Source organism: Oncorhynchus kisutch, linkage group LG5, assembly GCF_002021735.2.
Source record: "Oncorhynchus kisutch isolate 150728-3 linkage group LG5, Okis_V2, whole genome shotgun sequence".
NCBI lineage: Eukaryota > Metazoa > Chordata > Actinopteri > Salmoniformes > Salmonidae > Oncorhynchus > Oncorhynchus kisutch.
Window position 1 is genome coordinate 55884511 of NC_034178.2, and position 23130 is coordinate 55907640.

The 23130-nt window shown below is 44.9% G+C and overlaps 1 protein-coding gene across 1 annotated transcript in view; it reads left to right on the plus strand.

Moving 5' to 3' along the window:
- Window positions 1-23130, plus strand: part of LOC109891289 (receptor-type tyrosine-protein phosphatase gamma) — a 244603-nt gene that overhangs the window by 163359 nt on the left and 58114 nt on the right. The window contains exons 6-8 of the mRNA XM_031825446.1: window positions 1458-1524; window positions 6557-6714; window positions 13548-13746. Coding sequence (XP_031681306.1) covers window positions 1458-1524; window positions 6557-6714; window positions 13548-13746 — 424 coding nt within the window. The remainder of the gene's footprint in view (window positions 1-1457; window positions 1525-6556; window positions 6715-13547; window positions 13747-23130) is intronic.

A 23130-nucleotide genomic window follows, 5' to 3' on the forward strand; every position in this document is an offset into this window, starting at 1 on the left:
GACGCTTGGCATTGCGCATGGTAATTGTAGGCTTGTGTGCGGCTGCTCAGCCATGGGAACCCATTTCATGAAGCCCTCCACGAACAGTTATTGTGCTGACGTATCTTCCAGAGGCAGTTTAGAACTTTACAAATTTTTTCAAAATCTGAAAATATTGTCCACGTCCAAGACTGCGGCCATGAGTTCAGTTATTGAAATTCTGGCATTATGAGACGCGTATTAAAAAATAAATATGCACAAAAAAAAATCATTCCAAAGACAGTTTCATGAGTGAGTGTTGCAACCGAGGACAGACAAATTTTACACGCTGCACGCTTCAGCACTCGGCGGTCCCATTCTGTGAGCTTGTGTGGCCTACCACTTCGCGGCTGAGCCGCTGTTGCTCCTAGATCTTTCCACTTCACAGTAACAGCACTTAGAGTTGACTGGCGCAGCTCCAGCAGGGCAGAAATTTGACGAACTGATATGTTGGAAAGGTGAAATCCTATGACGGTGCCACGTCAGCCATTCTACTGCTAATGTTTGTCTATGGAGATTGCATGGCTGTGTGCTCCATTTTGTACACTTGTCAGAAACGGGTGTGGCCGAAATAGCCAAATCCACTAATTTAAAGGGATGTCCACATACGTTTGTATATTTAGTGTAGATAAACTATTAAAGTAAGTGGTTTTCTGATTCTTCTATTCAGTACTCGTTCTGCTTGCAGATGAAAAGTAAATATGGACTGTTCTGGCATCTTCAAAGTGCGCCTCAGCAGAATATTTTTTTCATGTTCCATATTTTTGGGGGCGTGTCGGCAAGGATTTAGCCATGGCAACGCCACAGTAAAATGGCTGGTTCTATTTCTATTATACTGATGTGGTCTATTACACTCAGAGCCACACAGACAGAGTGGCCGGCACAGTTCCTCTCTGACAGAGAGGCAGGCAGGTTGGAGTGGGGACACAGGTGTTTCTAGGTCTGTGGCTAGACAACAACGGACCTTGTGTGATTGGAGACCTAAATGCTACCACTGTTTTTCTGACAGCCCTTCAGCAATTAGCATCAGCGCCAACACACATGTATCCCGCTGAATGACATTTTAAAGAGCAGGACACACACCTGACACACATATACACACACTCACAGACACACCAGTTTACCACTTCTAATCGAGCTGCATTTGGGCTCCCTGAGGGTGTATGAATGGTCGCTAAGGGGTTCATATTATTATCCACATTCAGCACTTAGTTACAGACTATTACTCTCATTGGACTGACCTGAATTAGGAATGGGAATGGAAGATGAGGAGGAGGAGCGGTCCCCATATCTCAACACTTTTTTCCCCTCTAAGTGTAAATAGCACATTGGGAATGTTGGTAATAAATGTGAAACGTGTTCTGAACTGAGTGTGGGTACTGTAACTGCTGTTCTGGGCTGTCCTGTAAAATATCCTGTCTCTTGTTTGTTGTCTTCAGGTGGGGCGGAGAGACAATCCATCTGTAGAGCCCATCATCCAGGGACTGAAACGGGTGGTACACCACGGTGAGTATACCACGGACACTCACACTACTACTCTCTCTGTGTTCTCACTGTGCTGCTGTTCAACAACCTTAGTTCTATAGCACTTCTCAGTTAACTACAGAGTCAGCAGGGACCCAGGTTCTCAGTCTTCCCACAGAAACACAGATAGAAATACAGACACACTAGTTAAAGAGGGCCTTGGCGTTATCACTTTCGCTATAATTCATACTAATTATTGGATTTATATAGCGCGTTTCTACCAACTGAGGTACTTAAAGCGCTTTACATAGTAATGGGGAAACTCACCTCATCCACCATTTTTGTGCCAGAACACTCACCAGCTATCAGGTCAAGAGGTGAGGAGTGATTTTATACCAATTAGGAATGAGGGGGATGATATCAGGGATAATACCCCTACTCTTATGATAAATGCCATGGGATTTTTTTTAAATGACCCATTTTTCACAGTATCCAATTGGTATTTACAGTCGTCTCATCACTGTGTCTCCCGTACGGAAGTTCGAGAGCCATGCATCCTCCGAAACACAACCCACACTGCTTCTTGACACAATGCCCACTTAACCCAGAAGCCAGCCACACCAATGTGTCAGAGGAAACGCTGTACACCTGGTGACAGTGTCAGCATTCACTACACCCAGCCCGCCACAGGGGTCGCTAGTGCATGATGGGACAAGGACATCCCTGCCGACCAAACCCTCCCTTAACCCAGACGACACTGGGCCAATTGTGCTTCGCCCCATGGGTCTCCCTTTCACGACAGAGCCTGGACTTGAACCCAGAATCTCTAGTGGCACAGCTAGCACTGCCTTAGACCACTGCACCACTCAGGAGGCCCTAGTGCCATGGGATTTTAATTACCACAGAGGGTCAGGACACCTTTTAGCTTCCCATCTGAAAGACAGCACCTTATGCAGGGCAATGTCCACTTCACTGCTTTAGGGGCATTGGGATCTCCTTAGCCCTTCAATACCACTTCCAGCAGCATCTGGTCTCCCATCCAGCCAGGACCCACCCTGCTTAGCTTCAGAAGCAAGCCAGCAGTGGGATGCAGGGTGGTATGCTGCTGGCTATAGAGGTCACACACAAGAGCACTCAATGAATGTCCACAAAAAAAGACAAATAAAAAAAGAGACCGAGAAAAGTTGTTTTTGTTTATGTTGTTTGTGAGGTTAATGTTTCGTTCATCACACATTTCCTTGACTGTCTATTTTCAAACATCACACATCTTCCAGACTGTCTATTTTCAGACATCACACATCTCCCAGACTGTCTATTTTCAGACATCACACATCTCCCAGACTGTCTATTTTCAGACATCACACATCTCCCAGACTGTTTGTACATCGAAATTCCGCGCCTCTCATCTGGTCTTCCATCCATTTGTTTAAGCTTTTGGAGATACTTTACCTTGGTGTTTATTTTTAATCCCAAATTAGAGTCTGACCACAAGCTGTGAGCCCAGTCTTCCATCAAGAGGAAGGCAGTACAGGCAGTTCCCACACCCTGCTTCTCTCCCTGTGTAGCGCTGCAAAGAAGAGACGGAAAAATTCATTGCATCTTAACCTCAATTTGTCAACACTCTGTCTCTCTCGCTCGCTCACACACACACACACACACACACACACACACACACACACACACACACACACACACACACACACACACACACACACACACACACACACACACACACACACACACACATAATTTACATACACAGCAGCAGCATCAGATGCATGCTTGCTTGTACCATTAATGTTTAATGCTAGGGTTACACAGATAGACATGCCTAGCTATGATGTGTATGGTCTGACAGCTGAGTTAGTGTCGATACAAACATGAGTAATGTCGTGTCTCAACCAGCCCGTATCCGGATGTGCTTTACCATGTTTCCCTAATCCCCTACAGCATCTGCCTAAACACACACACACACACACACACCGGCCTGAACGAATTGCCCCTCAGGGATTCATGAAGTTGTATTGCATATGGAGCCATGCCGCTGTCTATGTGTGCATGCACGCTTTGTGTGTACCAACACATACAGCTGGGTTAACAATGTGCTACTGACGTAGTTCTCTTCATGTGGGTCCACTCAGAGACAGACGGAGAGAAAACGTGTTCATGGAAGAAGGGAATAAACTGAGAGCATATGGTCTCTTTACTCATGCTGATTCATCTCACACAACTGGAGCTCCTCCGTGCTTCTCTGGGTCTTTATCCCATTCATTACACTGACTATCTATACTGAATGATCTGCCATGGCTGGAAGGGGGTAGAATGGGGCTAGCAGGCAGGTGGTACTGCTAGGTTTAGTAAACTAAAAAGCATGCTGGGTTGTGTTGTTCTGATGGTCCAAGGGAGGCTCCTGGTCCTCTGGCTGGGTACTTAAGCTATGTCCCAAATGTTACCCTATTCCCATAGGGCTCTGGTCAATTAGTACACTACATAGGTGATGGGGTGCAATTTGGGATGCACCATACTGTCCACTTCTAGCTGGGTGGCGGTGATGGGCTTTCCGCCAGCTTGTTAGCCTCAGCCATCCATTCATTATCAGGTCTGAGGCAGCACCACCATACGGCACTGGGCTGTCTTCCTACTGAAACAACCCACGATGTCGGGAACAGAAAGGGGCTGTGCTGTCTGACAACTGAAACGACCCACGATGTCAGTAACAGAAAGAGGCTGTGCTGTCTGACAACTGAAACAACCCACAATGTCAGTAACAGAAAGGGGTTGTGCTGTCTGACAACTGAAATGACCTATGATGTCTTTAACAGAAAGGGGTTGTGCTGTCTGACAACTGAAACAACCCATGATGTCAGTAGCAGAAAGGGGCTGTGCTGTCTGAGGTCAGGCGGTAGTAGAGATGCTGTGACTACTGAAACATCCCATGATGTCAAGAACGGAAAGGTGCTTCCTTTGGGACACGTCTGCTCTACACGTCTGCTCTACACGTCTGCTCTACACGTCTGCTCTACACGTCTGCTGTCTCGTCCCACTCCCCATAGTCCAGAGTATAACGTCCTCTTCATCCTTCCATAGTAACATATATGACTGTTACTAGGATCTTCCTCATACCCACATGCCTTGGTTTATATCTTAACCCCAAGCTCAAGGTGCTGCTGCCACCACAGGTTGTCTCCAGCTCCCACTTTACTACCCCGGATTGTAACAGCAGCCTCTAAACACAGGAGGATGTATCCAAGGAGGGAACTCTCTCTCCCTTTGGTTACAGCGGGCTACAGCAGCCTCTAAACACGGGAGGATGTATCCAAGGAGGGAACTCTCTCTCCCTGTGGTTACAGCGGGCTACAGCAGCCTCTAAACACGGGAGGATGTATCCAAGGAGGGAACTCTCTCTCCCTGTGGTTACAGCGGGCTACAGCAGCCTCTAAACACGGGAGGATGTATCCAAGGAGGGAACTCTCTCTCCCTGTGGTTACAGCGGGCTACAGCAGTCTCTAAACACGGGAGGATGTATCCAAGGAGGGAACTCTCTCTCCCTTTGGTTACAGCGGGCTACAGCAGCCTCTAAACACGGGAGGATGTATCCAAGGAGGGAACTCTCTCTCCCTGTGGTTACAGCGGGCTACAGCAGCCTCTAAACATGGGAGGATGTATCCAAGGAGGGAACTCTCTCTCCCTGTGGTTACAGCGGGCTACAGCAGCCTCTAAACACGGGAGGATGTATCCAAGGAGGGAACTCTCTCTCCCTGTGGTTACAGCGGGCTACAGCAGCCTCTAAATACGGGAGGATGTATCCGAGGAGGGAACTCTCTCTCCCTGTGGTTACAGCGGGCTACAGCAGCCTCTAAACACGGGAGGATGTATCCTAGGAGGGAACTCTCTCTCCCTGTGGTTACAGCGGGCTACAGCAGCCCACCGATGGATTAGTTGTCAGAGCAGGACACTTATCTGATCGTCCTCCTCCTCCTCTTCCTCTCCTTTCTGTTAAGCCCTGATGTTGCCAAACAAATGCCAGAAGGAGGTTTTAATGCAGGAAATCTCCATGTAAAACAGGACGCCAGCGAAAATCTCTTGGTGATTTTCCCAATATGTTGATATGTGCGTTCCTGTGCTCTCTCTATTCTCCCCTCAAGAGAACGATGATGTGTTAGTTTTTCTCTGTGTTCATGTGTAAGTTCGTTATTCTGTGTTGATGTGTTAGTTCGTTTTTCTCTGTGTTGATGTGTTAGTTCGTTTTTCTCTGTGTTGATGTGTTAGTTTTTCTCTGTGTTGATGTGTTAGTTTTTCTCTGTGTTGATGTGTTAGTTTTTCTCTGTGTTGATGTGTTAGTTTTTCTCTGTGTTGATGTGTTAGTTTTTCTCTGTGTTGATGTGTTAGTTTTTCTCTGTGTTGATGTGTTAGTTTTTCTCTGTGTTGATGTGTTAGTTTTTCTCTGTGTTGATGTGTTAGTTTTTCTCTGTGTTGATGTGTTAGTTTGTTATTCTCTGTGTTGATGTGTTAGTTTGTTATTCTCTGTGTTGATGTGTTAGTTTGTTTTTCTCTGTGTTGATGTGTGTGTTAGTTCTTTCTCTGTGTTGATGTAAGTGTTAGTTTTTTCTCTGTGTTGATGTGTTAGTTTGTTTTTCTCTGTGTTGATGTATGTGTTATTTTTTTCTCTGTGTTGATGTAAGTGTTAGTTTGTTTTTCTCTGTGTTGATGTAAGTGTTAGTTTGTTTTTCTCTGTGTTTATGTGTTAGTTCGTTTTTCTCTGTGTTGATGTAAGTGTTAGTTTGTTTTTCTCTGTGTTGATGTAAGTGTTAGTTTGTTTTTCTCTGTGTTGATGTGTTAGTTCGTTTTTCTCTGTGTTGATGTAAGTGTTAGTTTGTTTTTCTCTGTGTTGATGTAAGTGTTAGTTTGTTTTTCTCTGTGTTGATGTAAGTGTTAGTTAGTTTTTCTCTGTGTTGATATGTTAGTTCGTTTTTCTCTGTGTTGATATGTTAGTTAGATTTTCTCTGTGTTGATGTGTTAGTTTAGTTTGTCCCTGTGTTGATGTGTGTATCTGTTCCGTCTCTCCCCCTTTCAGAGAAGGAGACATTCCTGAGTCCATTTATCCTGAGGGATCTGCTACCATCATCGTTGGGGAGTTACTACCGCTACACAGGCTCTCTCACCAGCCCGCCCTGCAGCAAGGTGGTCGAGTGGATCGTCTTCTCCAGGCCCGTCTTACTCTCCCACTCACAGGTCAGTTACACATGCACACACACACACACACACACACACATTTTGGGGAGTAAAACTGTATTCCCATTCAAAATACTATTTTCCCTAACCCTTAACCTAACTCCTAACTTTAACCCCAAACCCTAAACCTAACCCGTAAGCGTAAAATAGCATTTTAACAAATTCAGGTTTTGAAAAAAACTTTTGATTTTTTTTTTGTGTTTTTCTACCTTGTCGGGACATTCTGGGGACTTGTCAGGATATTCTGGGGACTTGTCAGGATATTCTGGGGACTTGTCAGGACATTCTGGGGACTTGTCAGGACATTCTGGGGACTTGTCAGGACATTCTGGGGACTTGTCAGGATATTCTGGGGACTTGTCAGGACATTCTGGGGACTTGTCAGGATATTCTGGGGACTTGTCAGGACATTCTGGGGACTTGTCAGGATATTCTGGGGACTTGTCAGGACATTCTGGGGACTTGTCAGGATATTCTGGGGACTTGTCAGGACATTCTGGGGACTTGTCAGGATATTCTGGGGACTTGTCAGGACATTCTGGGGACTTGTCAGGATATTCTGGGGACTTGTCAGGATATTCTGGGGACTTGTCAGGACATTCTGGGGACTTGTCAGGATATTCTGGGGACTTGTCAGGACATTCTGGGGACTTGTCAGGACATTCTGGGGACTTGTCAGGACATTCTGGGGACTTGTCAGGATATTCTGGGGACTTGTCAGGATATTCTGGGGACTTGTCAGGATATTCTGGCCCTGATAATGTAGGAAAACATGTACACACTATCATCTCGGCTTGGGCGGTATACCGCATATACCGTAAATCGGGATATTTGGAAACAGCCACTGGATGGTTTTTCAATACCGTCAATTCAATTGAAGTTTTTTCGATTTAACTGTCACATTATTTGGAAGATTACAGTAGTCCCCAGTCACATGGGGATTGTTGACAAACATACAAGGACAAGAGACCTAAGCCTTGTGAGTCACTCATGGTTTTGCAGTGCCAGGTGATCTAATTACAGTATGGAATTAACAACTAAATGTTTGCCAGCTAGATATCTTATAACTGTTAAGTTAACTATCTAAAATGTGCTAAATGCTCCGCAATTTTGCATTTGGCTTGCTAATTTAGTAGCTAGTTAGCTATCTAGCTGTGGTTAGCTTCTTCCAAAATCAAGCATTCACTTGCTAACAGCAGAGATCACCCCTCCTGGATCAAGATCCTTGCTGGCTAATATTTGTGTTGTGTGTGCATCAAACTGTGAGTAGCATTGTTGAGTTACTTGTATAGTTTAGGACAGAAACTGTACAAAATGTTCGCAATGCGCTCGTTACCTTTTAGTTAGTATTCCCTATGGGATTTGCCATGTACTTGTTAGCATTGCTAACCTTCAGATTATAGCGTATCAGTGGGGTTAGAAAACAACGCTTCCTGTGTTCCGTGCCGGTATTACCGAATATCCCGGTATGGCACAAGGTTGATATGAAGGTATGACAATTTGGAGACTGCTCAAGTTTATATTATCCCTCTGTTTCTATACACCAACCTACTCCTCCCCTCTTCCCCTCCTCCCTTCCTCCTCCTACCCTTCCTCTCCTCCCTCCTCCTTCTCTTCCTATGTGTATCAAAATTTAACTGCCTATGTGGGGGATGATTAAACAGGTATAGCCAATTACTGCTACAGTATGTGAATTATAGGGGCTGTGAACACACACAAACAGACTGGCTGCGGGCAGCTACAGGCTTTTAAATTCCCTCTGACACCAGGTTGACTATCACACTAAATACTGGAGGTGACTGCACATTTACTGCACATGACCTCTCCTAACATTACCTACACACCACACCACACCACACCACACCACACCACACCACACCACACCACACCACACCACACAGTCTCCCAGCTGCTTTATTTTTTACATTTTTTAAAACTTTGTTTATTGGATTTTCAACACCAGCATTTACAAAATAATTGCACTTGTAAGTTATTTGGTAGTAATATAAAACAACACATCAAAGACAACAATATAGCAAAACAAAGAGTGAGACAGAAACATAATATATATATTTTTTTTAAACAAAGACAAAAAAATATATATTTTGATACAGTTGCTACAGGTCAACTATCACAGATAATACAGTCCTCCAGTCCTTAATACAGTCCTCCAGTCCTCAACACAGTCCTCCAGTCCTTAATATAGTCCTCCAGTCCTTAACACAGTCCTTCAGTCCCTAATATAGTCCTCCAGTCCTCAACACAGTCCTCCAGTCCTTAACACAGTCCTCCAGTCCTCAACACAGTCCTCCAGTCCTTAACACAGTCCTTCAGTCCTTAATATAGTCCTCCAGTCCTTAACACAGTCCTTCAGTCCTTAACACAGTCATCCAGTCCTTAATACAGTCCTCCAGTCCTTAACACAGTCCTCCAGTCCTTAACACAGTCCTCCAGTCCCTAATATAGTCCTCCAGTCCTCAACACAGTCCTCCAGTCCTTAACACAGTCCTTCAGTCCTTAATATAGTCCTCCAGTCCTTAACACAGTCCTTCAGTCCCTAATATAGTCCTCCAGTCCTCAACACAGTCCTCCAGTCCTTAACACAGTCCTTCAGTCCTTAATATAGTCCTCCAGTCCTTAACACAGTCCTTCAGTCCTTAACACAGTCATCCAGTCCTTAATACAGTCCTCCAGTCCTTAACACAGTCCTCCAGTCCTTAATACAGTCCTCCAGTCCTTAACACAGTCCTTCAGTCCTTAATATAGTCCTCCAGTCCTTAACACAGTCCTCCAGTCCTTAACACAGTCCTTCAGTCCTTAATACAGTCCTCCAGTCCTTAACACAGTCATCCAGTCCGTAATACAGTCCTCCAGTCCTTAACGCAGTCATCCAGTCCTTAACGCAGTCCTCCAGTCCTTAATACAGACCTCCAGTCCTTAACACAGTCCTCCAGTCCTTAACACAGTCATCCAGTCCTTAATACAGTCCTCCAGTCCTTAACACAGTCCTACAGTCCTTAATACAGTCCTCCAGTCCTTAACACAGTCCTCCAGTCCTTAACACAGTCATCCAGTCCTTAATACAGTCCTCCAGTCCTTAACACAGTCCTCCAGTCCTTAACACAGTCCTCCAGTCCTTAATACAGTCCTCCAGTCCTTAACACAGTCCTCCAGTCCTTAATACAGTCCTCCAGTCCTTAACACAGTCCTCCAGTCCTTAACACAGTCATCCAGTCCTTAATACAGTCCTCCAGTCCTTAACACAGTCCTCCAGTCCTTAATACAGTCCTCCAGTCCTTAACACAGTCCTCCAGTCCTTAATACAGACCTCCAGTCCTTAACACAGTCCTCCAGTCCTTAATACAGACCTCCAGTCCTTAACACAGTCCTCCAGTCCTTAATACAGACCTCCAGTCCTTAACACAGTCCTCCAGTCCTTAACACAGTCCTCCAGTCCTTAATACAGTCCTCCAGTCCTTAACACAGTCCTCCAGTCCTTAATACAGTCCTCCAGTCCTTAATACAGTCCTCCAGTCCTTAATACAGACCTCCAGTCCTTAACACAGTCCTCCAGTCCTTAACACAGTCATCCAGTCCTTAATACAGTCCTCCAGTCCTTAACACAGTCCTCCAGTCCTTAATACAGTCCTCCAGTCCTTAATACAGTCCTCCAGTCCTTAATACAGTCCTCCAGTCCTTAATACAGTCCTCCAGTCCTTAATACAGTCCTCCAGTCCTTAACACATCAACAAAGAGAAAATCTGTCCTTCAGTCCTTAAGACAGTCCTCCAGTCCTTAATACAGTCCTCCAGTCCTTAATACAGTCCTCCAGTCCTTAATACAGTCCTCCAGTCCTTAATACAGTCCTCCAGTCCTTAACACATCAACAAAGAGAAAATCTGTCCTTCAGTCCTTAAGACAGTCCTCCAGTCCTTAATACAGTCCTCCAGTCCTTAATACAGTCTTACAGTCCTTGACATACCAGATGCCGTGTGTACACATACCAGGCCTCTTACGTCACCGATATAGAAATATACATCACTCTGGAACTGTAGGGAAATCTAGTCGTTTAACATAAGAAAAGAAGGGAGCCCACATTGCATAGAATTTGTCTACAGACTCATTGAGTGTGTGTTTAATTTTTTCCACTTTATGCAATTCAAAACGGATTTAATACAAAGAGCATGAGAAGGGGGTGCAGAGGATTTCCATCTAAGTAAAATTAATCGTCTCGCTAACAAAGTGATAAAGGCAATTACATCCTTATTCATTTTGGTCAGTTGTATTGTGGGTAAGGAAACCCCAAATAATGCAATTAAAGGGTCTGGCTCAATCTGTGTGTCGCTTAATTCTGAGAGTGTGTTAAAGATGTCTTTCCAGAAACCAACAAGAGATGGGCAACACCAAAACATGTGTACATGATTACCTGGAGACTGGTTACATCGTACACAATTAGGGTTCACATCCTTGTAAATTTTGGACAAGGTTGCTTTGGTCCAGTGGGCCTTATGAATGAGTTTGCATTGAATGAGACCATGCCGAGCGCAAATAGAAGAGGTATGTACCCTTTTGAGTGGCCCTTCCCATAGTTCATCAGATATTTCCTCACCCCGTTCCTCCTCCCATGACGATTTAATATTGTTTAATGAGGTGGTTTGTAGTGAGCAAATTTGGACATAGATTATTGACAAGGTGCCTTTCAGAGTAAGAAGTGGGATAAGAAATGTGTCAAACTGTGTTTCACCATGAAGGGTGGGGAATCGGAGATGTTGTGGATGTACCTCAGGATTTGTAAGAACATAAAGAAGTGTTGTCTGGGAGATCAAATTTAGCTGATAATTGTTCAAATTCACTAAATGTATTGTTAATATAGCTCTCTGAATCTTTTAATACCGAGACTAGACCATGTTGAGAAAGCACCATCATGGGGAGAAAGCACCATCATGGGGAGAAAGCACCATCATGGGGAGAAAGCACCATCATGGGGAGAAAGCACCATCATGGGGAGAAAGCACCATCATGGGGAGAAAGCACCATCATGAGGAGAAAGCACCATCATGAGGAGAAAGCACCATCACGAGGAGAAAGCACCATCATGGGGAGAAAGCACCATCATGAGGAGAAAGCACCATCATGGGGAGAAAGCACCATCATGGGGAGAAAGCACCATCATGAGGAGAAAGCACCATCATGGGGAGAAAGCACCATCATGGGGAGAAAGCACCATCATGAGGAGAAAGCACCATCATGGGGAGAAAGCACCATCATGGGGAGAAAGCACCATCATGAGGAGAAAGCACCATCATGAGGAGAAAGCACCATCATGAGGAGAAAGCACCATCATGAGGAGAAAGCACCATCATGAGGAGAAAGCACCATCATGAGGAGAAAGCACCATCATGGGGAGAAAGCACCATCATGAGGAGAAAGCACCATCATGAGGAGAAAGCACCATCATGAGGAGAAAGCACCATCATGAGGCGAAAGCACCATCATGAGGCGAAAGCACCATCATGGGGAGAAAGGGCCTGTAACGGAGGAACGAGGGCCTGTAACGGAGGAGCGAGGGCCTGTAACGGAGGAGCGAGGGCCTGTAACGGAGGAGCGAGGGCCTGTAACGGAGGAGCGAGGGCCTGTAACGGAGGAGCGAGGGCCTGTAACGGAGGAGCGAGGGCCTGTAACGGAGGAGCTAGGGCCTGTAACGGAGGAGCAAGGGCCTGTAACGGAGGAGCGAGGGAAGACAATGATGCCGGTATAGACGAGGCTGCCTCCATCTCTAGTCAAATTGGGAGTGGGAATATCTCTCTGCTCTGCAACCAGTACTGAATGATCCTAAGGTTAGCGGCCCAATAATATAATCTGAAATCTGGTAGTGCTAGACCGCCGTCTGGTCTAAGCCTCTGCAAAAGCTGTTTTCGTATCATAAGGGGCTTTTTGTCCTCTATAAAGGGTAATATTTAGGCCGTCGATCTTTTTGAAAAACATATTGGGAAGAAGAATCGGTAGGTACTGATAGAGATATGAGAATTTAGGAAGAGTATTCATTTTAATAGAATGAATTATTGCGACTAAGGAGAGGTGTAGCAAAGACCAGCGTTCAAAGTCGTCCTTAGTACGGGTTAAAAGAGGAGCAAAGTTGGCCTGAAAAGTGTTTTCAAATCTGATTGTGACATGCAACCCGAGATAAGTAAAACTTCTCAGCTGCTTTATAAATATACTGCTACTGTAGAAAGGGTAATAAATAGCACATCAAATGCTTGGCTTTTAATAATCCTTTCTCAGTAAGACATGGTCTTATGATCTTATTTGGATTATCTTAGTATGTGCAACACTTGGTTATATACACAGATATTCACATATCTCCTTGAGTGTACAATTGCATGTTTGAAGAGCTCCGGATGAGATATGTCCACAAACCTGCAGCAGAGGACAAATCCTTTGTTCTGTATTGGATCACTGGATGCAGAGTATTGACTGTGTACTGCAATGTTTTATGGCGTTCATATATGGTCTCTTATGAATACGTAATTCATTTTTCCATCCGTCCATAGAAGAAATTGATTCTACTCTTTAATGGTTAGTCATTACAGCACTCTGCAGGACATCAGTCAAAGAGATCGATGGCAGAACATTTGCCCCATTGAAATGTTACACACTCCTGGAGCCAGTCGAGCAGAACAGAGGCACGTTTATGTCCTTTGCTTCAGGGACACACACATGCACCCCCTCCAACCAACACACAACACACACGCGCAAAACAGTCACATGCACACGCACACACACTGCTTCTGCCTTACTGAAGCCTATCCTTCTCTCTCTCTTCTTCTGTCTAGCTGGATGCATTCTACTCCATCTTCACCACGGAGCAGCAGGACCATGTGAAGTCAGTAGAGTACCTGAGAAACAACTACAGACCCCTCCAGGACCTGGACAACAGGCAGGTGTCGAAGTCCGCTGTTAAAGATGCCTGGCAGAGGGAACTGACTGACAGCCTGGGACTAGGTACAGGTGTCATCACAGACGCATCCAGAGGTACCACACTCTACACTCTCTTACATTCAGTCAGTCAGTCAATCACCAGACACATCCAGAGGTACCACACTATACACTCTCTTACATTCAGTCAGTCAATCAGTCAGACAGTCAGTCACCAGACACATCCAGAGGTACCACACTATACACTCTCTTACATTCAGTCAGTCAGACAGTCAGTCACCAGACACATCCAGAGGTACCACACTATACACTTTCTTACATTCAGTCAGTCAGTCACCAGACACATCCAGAGGTACCACACTATACACTCTCTTACATTCAGTCAGTCAGACAGTCAGTCAGTCACCAGACACATCCAGAGGTACCACACTATACACTCTCATACATTCAGTCAGTCATTCAGTTAGTCACCAGACAGTCAGTCAGTCAGTCACCAGACACATCCAGAGGTACCACACTATACACTCTCTTACATTCAGTCAGTCAGTCACCAGACAGTCAGTCAGTCACCAGAAACATCCAGAGGTACCACACTATACACTCTCTTACATTCAGTCAGTCAGTCAGTCAGTCAGACACATCCAGAGGTACCACACTATACACTATCTTACATTCAGTCAGTCAGTCACCAGACACATCCAGAGGTACCACACTATACACTCTCTTACAGTCAGTCAGTCAGTCAGTCAGACACATCCAGACGTACCACACTATACACTCTCTTACATTCAGTCAGTCAGTCAGTCAGTCAGTCACCAGACACATCCAGAGGTACACACTATACACTCTCTTACATTCAGTCAGTCAGTCAGTCAGACACATCCAGAGGTACCACACTATACACTCCCTTACATTCAGTCAGTCAGTCACCAGACACATCCAGAGGTACCACACTATATACTCTCTTACATTCAGTCAGTCAGTCAGTCAGACACATCCAGAGGTACCACACTATACACTCTCTTACATTCAGTCAGTCAGTCAGTCACCAGACACATCCAGAGGTACCACACTATATACTCTCTTACATTCAGTCAGTCAGTCAGTCACCAGACACATCCAGAGGTACCACACTATACACTCTCTTACATTCAGTCAGTCAGTCAGACATATCCAGAGGTACCACACTATACACTCTCTTACATTCAGTCAGTCAGTCACCAGACACATCCAGAGGTACCACATTATACACTCTCTTACATTCAGTCAGTCTGTCAGTCAGTCACCAGACACATCCAGAGGTACCACACTATACACTCTCTTACATTCAGTCAGTCATACACATCCAGAGGTACCACACTATACACTCTCTTACATTCAGTCAGTCAGTCACCAGACACATCCAGAGGTACCACACTATACACTCTCTTACATTCAGTCAGTCAGACACATCCAGAGGTACCACACTATACACTCTCTTACATTCAGTCAGTCAGTAAGTCAGACAGTCAGTCACCAGACACATCCAGAGGTACCACACTATACACTCTCTTACATTCAGTCAGTCAGTCATCAGACACATCCAGAGGTACCACACTATACACTTTCTTACATTCAGTCAGTCAGTCAGTCACCAGACACATCCAGAGGTACCACACTATACACTCTCTTACATTCAGTCAGTCAGTCACCAGACACATCCAGAGGTACCACACTATACACTCTTTTACATTCAGTCAGTCAGTCAGTCAGACACATCCAGAGGTGCCACACTATACACTCTCTTACATTCAGTCAGTCAGTCAAACACATCCAGAGGTACCACACTATACACTCTCTTACATTCAGTCAGTCAGTCACCAGACACATCCAGAGGTACCACACTATACACTCTTTTACATTCAGTCAGTCAGTCAGTCAGACACATCCAGAGGTACCACACTATACACTCTCTTACATTGTCAGTCAGTCAGTCAGTCAGGCAGTCAGTCAGACACATCCAGAGGTACCACACTATACACTCTCTTACATTCAGTCAGTCAGTCAGTCAGTCAGACACATCCAGAGGTACCACACTATACACTCTCTTACATTCAGTCAGTCAGTCAAACACATCCAGAGGTACCACACTATACACTCTCTTACATTCAGTCAGTCAGTCACCAGACACATCCAGAGGTACCACACTATACACTCTTTTACATTCAGTCAGTCAGTCAGTCAGACACATCCAGAGGTGCCACACTATACACTCTCTTACATTCAGTCAGTCAGTCAAACACATCCAGAGGTACCACACTATACACTCTCTTACATTCAGTCAGTCAGTCACCAGACACATCCAGAGGTACCACACTATACACTCTTTTACATTCAGTCAGTCAGTCAGTCAGACACATCCAGAGGTACCACACTATACACTCTCTTACATTGTCAGTCAGTCAGTCAGTCAGGCAGTCAGTCAGACACATCCAGAGGTACCACACTATACACTCTCTTACATTCAGTCAGTCAGTCAGTCAGACACATCCAGAGGTACCACACTATACACTCTCTTACATTCAGTCAGTCAGTCACCAGACACATCCAGAGGTACCACACTATACACTCTTTTACATTCAGTCAGTCAGTCAGTCAGACACATCCAGAGGTACCACACTATACACTCTCTTACATCGTCAGTCAGTCAGTCAGTAAGTCAGACACATCCAGAGGTACCACACTATACACTCTCTTACATTCAGTCAGTCAGTCAGTCAGTCAGTCACCAGACACATCCAGAGGTACTACACTATACACTCTCTTACATTCAGTCAGTCAGACAGTCAGTCACCAGACACATCCAGAGGTACCACACTATACACTCTCTTACATTCAGTCAGTCAGTCACCAGACACATCCAGAGGTACCACACTATACACTTTCTTACATTCAGTCAGTCAGTCAGTCACCAGACACATCCAGAGGTACCACACTATACACTCTCTTACATTCAGTCAGTCAGTCAGTCAGTCAGTCACCAGACACATCCAGAGGTACCACACTATACACTCTCTTACATTCAGTCAGTCAGTCAGTCACCAGACACATCCAGAGGTACCACACTATACACTCTCTTACATTCAGTCAGTCAGTCAGTCAGTCACCAGACACATCCAGAGGTACCACACTATACACTCTCATACATTCAGTCAGTCATTCAGTTAGTCACCAGACAGTCACCAGACACATCCAGAGGTACCACACTATACACTCTCTTACATTCAGTCAGTCAGTCACCAGACAGTCAGTCACCAGAAACATCCAGAGGTACCACACTATACACTCTCTTACATTCAGTCAGTCAGTCAGTCAGACACATCCAGAGGTACCACACTATACACTATCTTACATTCAGTCAGTCAGTCACCAGACACATCCAGAGGTACCACACTATACACTCTCTTACAGTCAGTCAGTCAGTCAGTCAGACACATCCAGACGTACCACACTATACACTCTCTTACATTCAGTCAGTCAGTCAGTCAGTCACCAGACACATCCAGAGGTACCACACTATACACTCTCTTACATTCAGTCAGTCAGTCACCCGACACATCCAGAGGTACCACACTATATACTCTCTTACATTCAGTCAGTCAGTCAGTCAGTCAGACACATCCAGAGGTACCACACTATACACTCTCTTACATTCAGTCAGTCAGTCAGTCACCAGACACATCCAGAGGTACCACACTATATACTCTCTTACATTCAGTCAGTCACCAGACACATCCAGAGGTACCACACTATACACTCTCTTACATTCAGTCAGTCAGTCAGTCAGTCACCAGACACATCCAGAGGTACCACATTATATACTCTCTTACATTCAGTCAGTCTGTCAGTCAGTCACCAGACACATCCAGAGGTACCACACTATACACTTTCTTACATTCAGTCAGTCAGTCAGTCAGTCACCAGACACATCCAGAGGTACCACACTATACACTCTCTTACATTCAGTCAGTCATACACATCCAGAGGTACCACACTATACACTCTCTTACATTCAGTCAGTCAGACACATCCAGAGGTACCACACTATATACTCTCTTACATTCAGTCAGTCAGTCAGTCAGACACATCCAGAGGTACCACACTATATACTCTCTTACATTCAGTCAGTCAGTCAGTCAGACACATCCAGAGGTACCACACTATATACTCTCTTACATTCAGTCAGTCAGTCAGTCAGACACATCCAGAGGTACCACACTATATACTCTCTTACATTCAGTCAGTCAGTCAGTCAGACACATCCAGAGGTACCACACTATACACACTTTTACATTCAGTCAGTCAGACACATCCAGAGGTACCACATTATACACTCTCTTACATTCAGTCAGTGTGTCAGTCAGTCAGACAGTCAGTCACCAGACACATCCAGAGGTACCACACTATACACTCTCTTACATTCAGTCAGTCAGTCAGTCAGACACATCCAGAGGTACCACACTATACACTCTCTTACATGCAGTCAGTCAGTCAGACACATTCAGTCAGTCAGTCAGACACATCCAGAGGTACCACACTATACACTCTCTTACATTCAGTCAGTCAGTCAGTCAGTCAGTCAGACACATCCAGAGGTACCACACTATACACTCTCTTACATTCAGTCAGTCAGTCAAACACATCCAGAGGTACCACACTACACACTCTCTTACATTCAGTCAGTCAGTCACCAGACACATCCAGAGGTACCACACTATACACTCTTTTACATTCAGTCAGAGGTACCACACTATACACTCTCTTACATTGTCAGTCAGTCTGTCAGTCAGTCAGACACATCCAGAGGTACCACACTATACACTCTCTTACATTCAGTCAGTCAGTCAGTCAGTCACCAGACATATCCAGAGGTACCAATATCGCTGATCTGATCAGACCTTACACTACTTCTCACCATGCCACTCGGTCTTTCACTTAATGCCTGTCGTTTGTCTATACCAGTGTTTCACAAACTCAGTCCTAGGGAACCCAAGGGATGCACATTTTGGTTTTTGCCCTAACACTACACAGTTGATTCAAATGATTGAAGCTTGATGATTAGTTTGATTATTTGAATCAATATACACTCATACGTTTATTCAGTCAATCAGTTTTTCAGTTGTGTATTGCCTTTCTTTGTCTTTGTATGAAATATTTTCCTTTGCTTTATTTTGCATTACAAACATTGTTAGTTGAGGCTCCGCTAAAACCGGTCGAGTTCATCCAGAAAGGACCCTGCCTCATTAAACGTCAGCTCTCTTTGTTTTGAGTGTGGCAGAGAGAATTGAATGGGAGTGATTGTGATGAAGTGGGAGCTGGCGCTGTAACGGGTTACAGGACTGAGTAATCATCATCATTAATATGCACACAAAAAATTGTCATACAAATTAAGTTGTGAAATTGCTCTGTCTCTCTCTCATCTTTGGGGCGGCAGGGTAGCCTAGTGGTTAGAGCGTTGGACTAGTAACCGGAAGGTTGCAAGTTCAAACCCCCGAGCTGACAAGGTACAAATCTGTCGTTCTGCCCCTGAACAGGCAGTTAACCCACTGTTCCTAGGACGTCATTGAAAATAAGAATTTGTTCTTAACTGACTTGCCTAGTTAAAATAAATAAACCTCTTTTCCATTTCTGTCCCATTTTCTCTCTCCCTTTCTCTCAGACGTATCCTCCCTGATCCCTGGGTCTATAGATATATACATTTGAAGTCGGAAGTTTACACCTTAGATTTAAGGTTTTTCACAACTCCTGACATTTAATCCTAATAAAAAATTCCCTGTCTTAGGTCAGCTAGGATCACCACTTTATTTTAAGAATGTGAAATGTCAGAATAATAGTAGTGAGAATGATTTATTTCAGCCTTTATTTCTTTCATCACATTCCCAGTGGATCAGAAGTTTACATTCACTCAATTAGTATTTGGTAGCATTGCCTTTAAATTGTTTAACTTGGGTCAAATGTTTCGGGTAGCCTTCCACAAGCTTCCCACAATAAGTTGGGTGAATTTTTGCCCATTCCTCCTGACAGAGCTGGTGTAACTGAGTCAGGTTTGTAGAGACTTTTCCATTCTGTCCACAAATTTTCTATATGATTGAGGTCAGGGCTTTGTGATGGCCACTAAAATACCTTGACTTTGTTTTCCTTAAGCTATTTTGCCACAACTTTGGAAGTATGCTTGGGGTCGTTGTCCATTTGGAAGACCCATTTGTGACCAAGCTTTAACTTCCTGACTGATGTCTTGAGATGTTGCTTCAATATATCCACTTAATTTTCCTTTCCTCGTGATGTGATCTATTTTGTGAAGTGCACCAGTCCCTCCTGCAGCAAAGCACCCCCACAACATGATGCTGCCAACCCCATGCTTCACAGTTGGGATGGTGTTCTTCAGCTTGCAAGTCCTCCCCTTTTTCCTCCAAACATAATGATGGTCAATATGGCCAAACAGTTCTATTTTTGTTTCTTCAGACCAGAGGACATTTCTCCAAAAAGTACGATCTTTGTCCCCATGTGCAGTTGCACACCGTAGTCTGGCTTTTTTATGATGGTTTTGGAGTAGTGGCTTCTAACTTGCTGAGCGGCCTTTCAGGTTATGTTGATATAGGACTCGTTTTACTGTGGATATAGATACTTTTGTACCTGTTTCCTCCAGCATCTTCACAAGGTCCTTTGCTGTTGTTCTGTGATTGATTGGCACTTTTCGCACCAAAGTGCGTTCATCTCTAGGAGACAGAACGCGTCTCCTTCCTGAGCGGTATGACGGCTGCGTCGTCCCATGGTGTTTATACTTGCGTACTATTGTTTGTACAGACGAACGTGGTATCTTCAGCCGCTTGGAAATTGCTTCCAATGATGAACCAGATTTGTGGAGGTCTACAGGTCTTGGCTGATTTCTTTTGATTTTCCCATGATGTCAAGCAAAGAGGCACTGAGTTTGAAGGTAGGCCTTGAAATACATCCACAGGTACACCTCTGGATCTGTGTAATCTGAGGGATATATGTCTCTCTAATATGGTCATACATTGGACAGGAGGTTAGGAAGTGCAGCTCAGTTTCCACCTCCATTTTGTAGGCAGTGTGCACATAGCCTATCTTCTCTTGAGAGCCATGTCTGCCTACGGCGGCCTTTCTCAATGGCAAGGCTATGCTCACTGAGTCTGTACATAGTCAAAGCTTTCCTTAAGTTTGGGTTAGTCACACTGGTCAGGTATTCTGCCACTGTGTACTCTCTGTTTAGGGCCAAATAGCATTTTAGTTTGCTCTGTTTTTTTTGTGAATTCATTCCAATGTGTCAAGTAATTACCTTTTTGTTTTCTCATGATTTGGTTGGGTCTAATTGCATTGCTGTCCTGGGGCTCTGTGGGAATCGCTTCCTTTTAGGTGGTTGTAGAATTTAATGGCTCTTTTCTGGATTTTGATAATAAGTGGGTATCGGCCTAATTCTGCTCTGCATGCATTATTTGGTGTTCTACATTGTACACGGGGGATATTTTTGCAGAATTCTGCATGCAGAGTCTCAAATTGGTGTTTTCCCATTTTGTGAAGTCTTGGTTGGTGAGCGGACCCCAGACCTCACAACTATAAAGGGCAATGGACTCTATGACTGATTCAAGTATTTTTAGCCAGATCCTAATTGGTATGTTGAATTTTATGTTCCTTTTGATGGCATAGAATGCCCTTCTTGCCTTGTCTCTCTGATCGTTCACTGCTTTGTGGAAGTTACCTGTGGCGCTGATGTTTAGGCCAAGGAATATATCATTTTTTTGTGTGCTCTAGGGCAATGGTGTCTAGATGGAATTTGTATTTGTGGTCCTGGGAACTGGACCTTTATTGGAACACCATTATTTTGGGCTTACTGAGATTTACTGTCAGGTCCCAGGTCTGGCAGAATCTGTGCAGAATATCTAGGTGCTGCTGTAGGCCCTCCTTGGTTGGTGACAGAAGCACCAGATCATCAGCAAACAGTAGACATTTGACTTTAGATTCTAGTAGGGTGTGGCCGGGTGCTGCAGACGTTTCTAGTGCCCGCGCCAATTCGTTGATATATATGTTGAAGAGGGTGGGGCTTAAGCTGCATCCCTGTCTCACCCCACGACCCTGTGGGAAGAAATGTGTGTTTTTTGCCAATTTTAACTGCACACTTGTTGTTTGTGTACATGGACTTTATAATGTCGTATGTTTTACCCGCAACACCACTTTACATCAATTTGTATAGCAGACCCTCATGCCAAATTGAGTCGAAGGCATTTTTGAAATCAACAAAGCATGAGAAGACTTTGTTTGGTTGTCAATTAGGGTGTGCAGGGTGAATACATGGTCTGTTGTACGGTCATTTGGTACATTGTTTTCATTGAGGAAATGTACGTCCTCTTCTCTGCTCTCCTCCCTTCTCTGCTCTCCTCCTCTCTGCTCTCCTTTCTCCTCCTCTCTGCTCTCTTTTCTCCTCCTCTCTGCTCTCCTTTCTCCTCCTCTTTGCTCTCCTTTCTCCTCCTCTCTGCTCTCCTTTCTCCTCCTCTCTGCTCTCCTTTCTCCTCTGCTCTCCTTCTCCTCCTCTCTGCTCTCCTTTCTCCTCTTCTCTGCTCTCCTCTCCGCTCTCTTCTCTCATTCTCTGCTTCTCTGCTCTCCTCTCTCCTCTCCTTCTCTGCTCTCCTCTTTCCTCCTCTCTGCTCTCCTCTCTCCTCTTTGCTCTGCTCTCCTCTGCTCTCCTCCTCTCCTCTTCTGCTCTCCTCTGCTCTCCTCACTTCTCTCTTTACTCCTCTCTGCTCTCCTCTCTGCTCTCCTTGCTCCTCTCTGCTCTCTTCTATGCTCTCCTCCTCTCTGCTCTCCTCTCTCATATCCTCTCTCCTCTTCTCTCCTTTCCTCTCTGCTCTCCTCCTCTGCTCTCCTTCTCTGCTTTCCTCTCCTCACTCCTCTCTGCTCTCCTCTTCTCTCCTCTCTGCTCTCCTCTCCTCTTCTCTCCTCTCCTCTCTGCTCTCCTCCTCTGCTCTCTTCTCTCCTTCTCTGCTCTCCTCTCTCCTCCTCTCCTCTCGCCTCCTCTCCTCTTTACTCCTCTCTGCTCTCCTCACTTCTCTCTTTACTCCTCTCTGCTCTCTTTACTCCTCTCTGCTCTCCTCTCTGCTCTCCTCACTTCTCTCTTTACTCCTCCCTGCTCTCTTTACTCCTCTCTGTTCTCCTCTCTGCTCTCCTAACTTCTCTCTTTTACTCCTCTCTGCTCTCCTCTCTGCTCTCCTCACTTCTCTCTTTACTCCTCTCTGCTCTCCTCACTCCTCTCTGCTCTCCTCTCTGCTCTATTCTCTGCTCTCCCCCTCTCTGCTCTCCTCTCTCCTCCTATCTGCTCTCCTCTCCATCTCTCACCCAACCTAACCCTCTCCTCACGTCCCACCTCCATTTCATGTATACATAATTCACACTACTTTCACATAATTTTTTCAGTGGAATAATGGAGCA